Below are 828 nucleotides of genomic sequence, written 5' to 3' on the forward strand. Positions count from 1 at the left end.
GGGGCGGGTATGTCAGGTGGGGACCCCACCTAGGGGCGGGGTCTCCAAGGAGGAATATGATCAGTGGATAGTCTGTTAAGGCTCTTTTGGAAGGGGTCGGTATTTCTAGAAGAAATGAGAGAAGACAAAAGTTGGTCTCATCTCAAGGAGGAATTTAGGATTTTTTTTTTCCTCTTTTTTTTTGAAGGGAGTGCTGGACTCGGTAGAAGAATTTATAGTAGGATGAAGGACGGTCCCCAGGGCACATGTGTGAAAGGGTGACGGTGTGGATTTGTGCAGCAGAGGGTTGGGGACACTGCGGGGAGATGTTTCAGGCAGGAGAGATTCTCTGAGCAATAACAGGAGGGTGTTTATCTGACGTGGATTAAGCCCTGGTGGGAGATGGCGGCGGCTTACCTGGGCATAGCTTCGGAAGAAGAGTTGCCGGGGGCTGAGGTCTAGGTTGGGCAGGACGGTTTCCCCACGGAACAGAACTAGCCTCTTTTTGTATGCCTGGATATGGGGGTGGCATGGAGAGTTGCCCTTAGGCTCCAGACCCGTAGCCAACTGGAAGTCTGATGCCCTATATACAATATCTAAAGCCAGCTCCTGGTCCTTCCCAAGTTCAGCCCTGACACACTAATCTGAACCAGGAGAAGACATCCTTGCTGTAAGATCTATGGATAGCCTAGAAAAGAGGGCTTGTGGAGTGGGGGTGGGGAGTCCTCAAGTTGCCAGCTGTTCAGTAGGGATGTGAAGGGCAGAAAGCTTTGCCATGTTTGCATGAGGGATGGTGGAAGGAAACACTAGCAACAAGCTGTCTATTCTACTGGTAAAACTAGATCCCAG

General features: G+C 50.7%; 1 protein-coding gene across 5 annotated transcripts in view; it reads right to left on the bottom strand.

Moving 5' to 3' along the window:
• The window catches only part of KEL (Kell blood group, metallo-endopeptidase), a 26,383-nt gene that overhangs the window by 674 nt on the left and 24,881 nt on the right, over window positions 1–828 (bottom strand). For all 5 annotated transcript variants that reach the window (XM_010855000.1, XM_010854998.1, XM_010855001.1 and 2 more), the window contains one exon: window positions 397–492. In XM_010855000.1, the coding sequence (XP_010853302.1) occupies window positions 397–492 (96 nt within the window). The remainder of the gene's footprint in view (window positions 1–396; window positions 493–828) is intronic.

Source organism: Bison bison, unplaced genomic scaffold (genome assembly GCF_000754665.1).
Source record: "Bison bison bison isolate TAMUID 2011002044 unplaced genomic scaffold, Bison_UMD1.0 scf7180017864352, whole genome shotgun sequence".
Classification (NCBI taxonomy): Eukaryota; Metazoa; Chordata; class Mammalia; order Artiodactyla; family Bovidae; genus Bison; species Bison bison.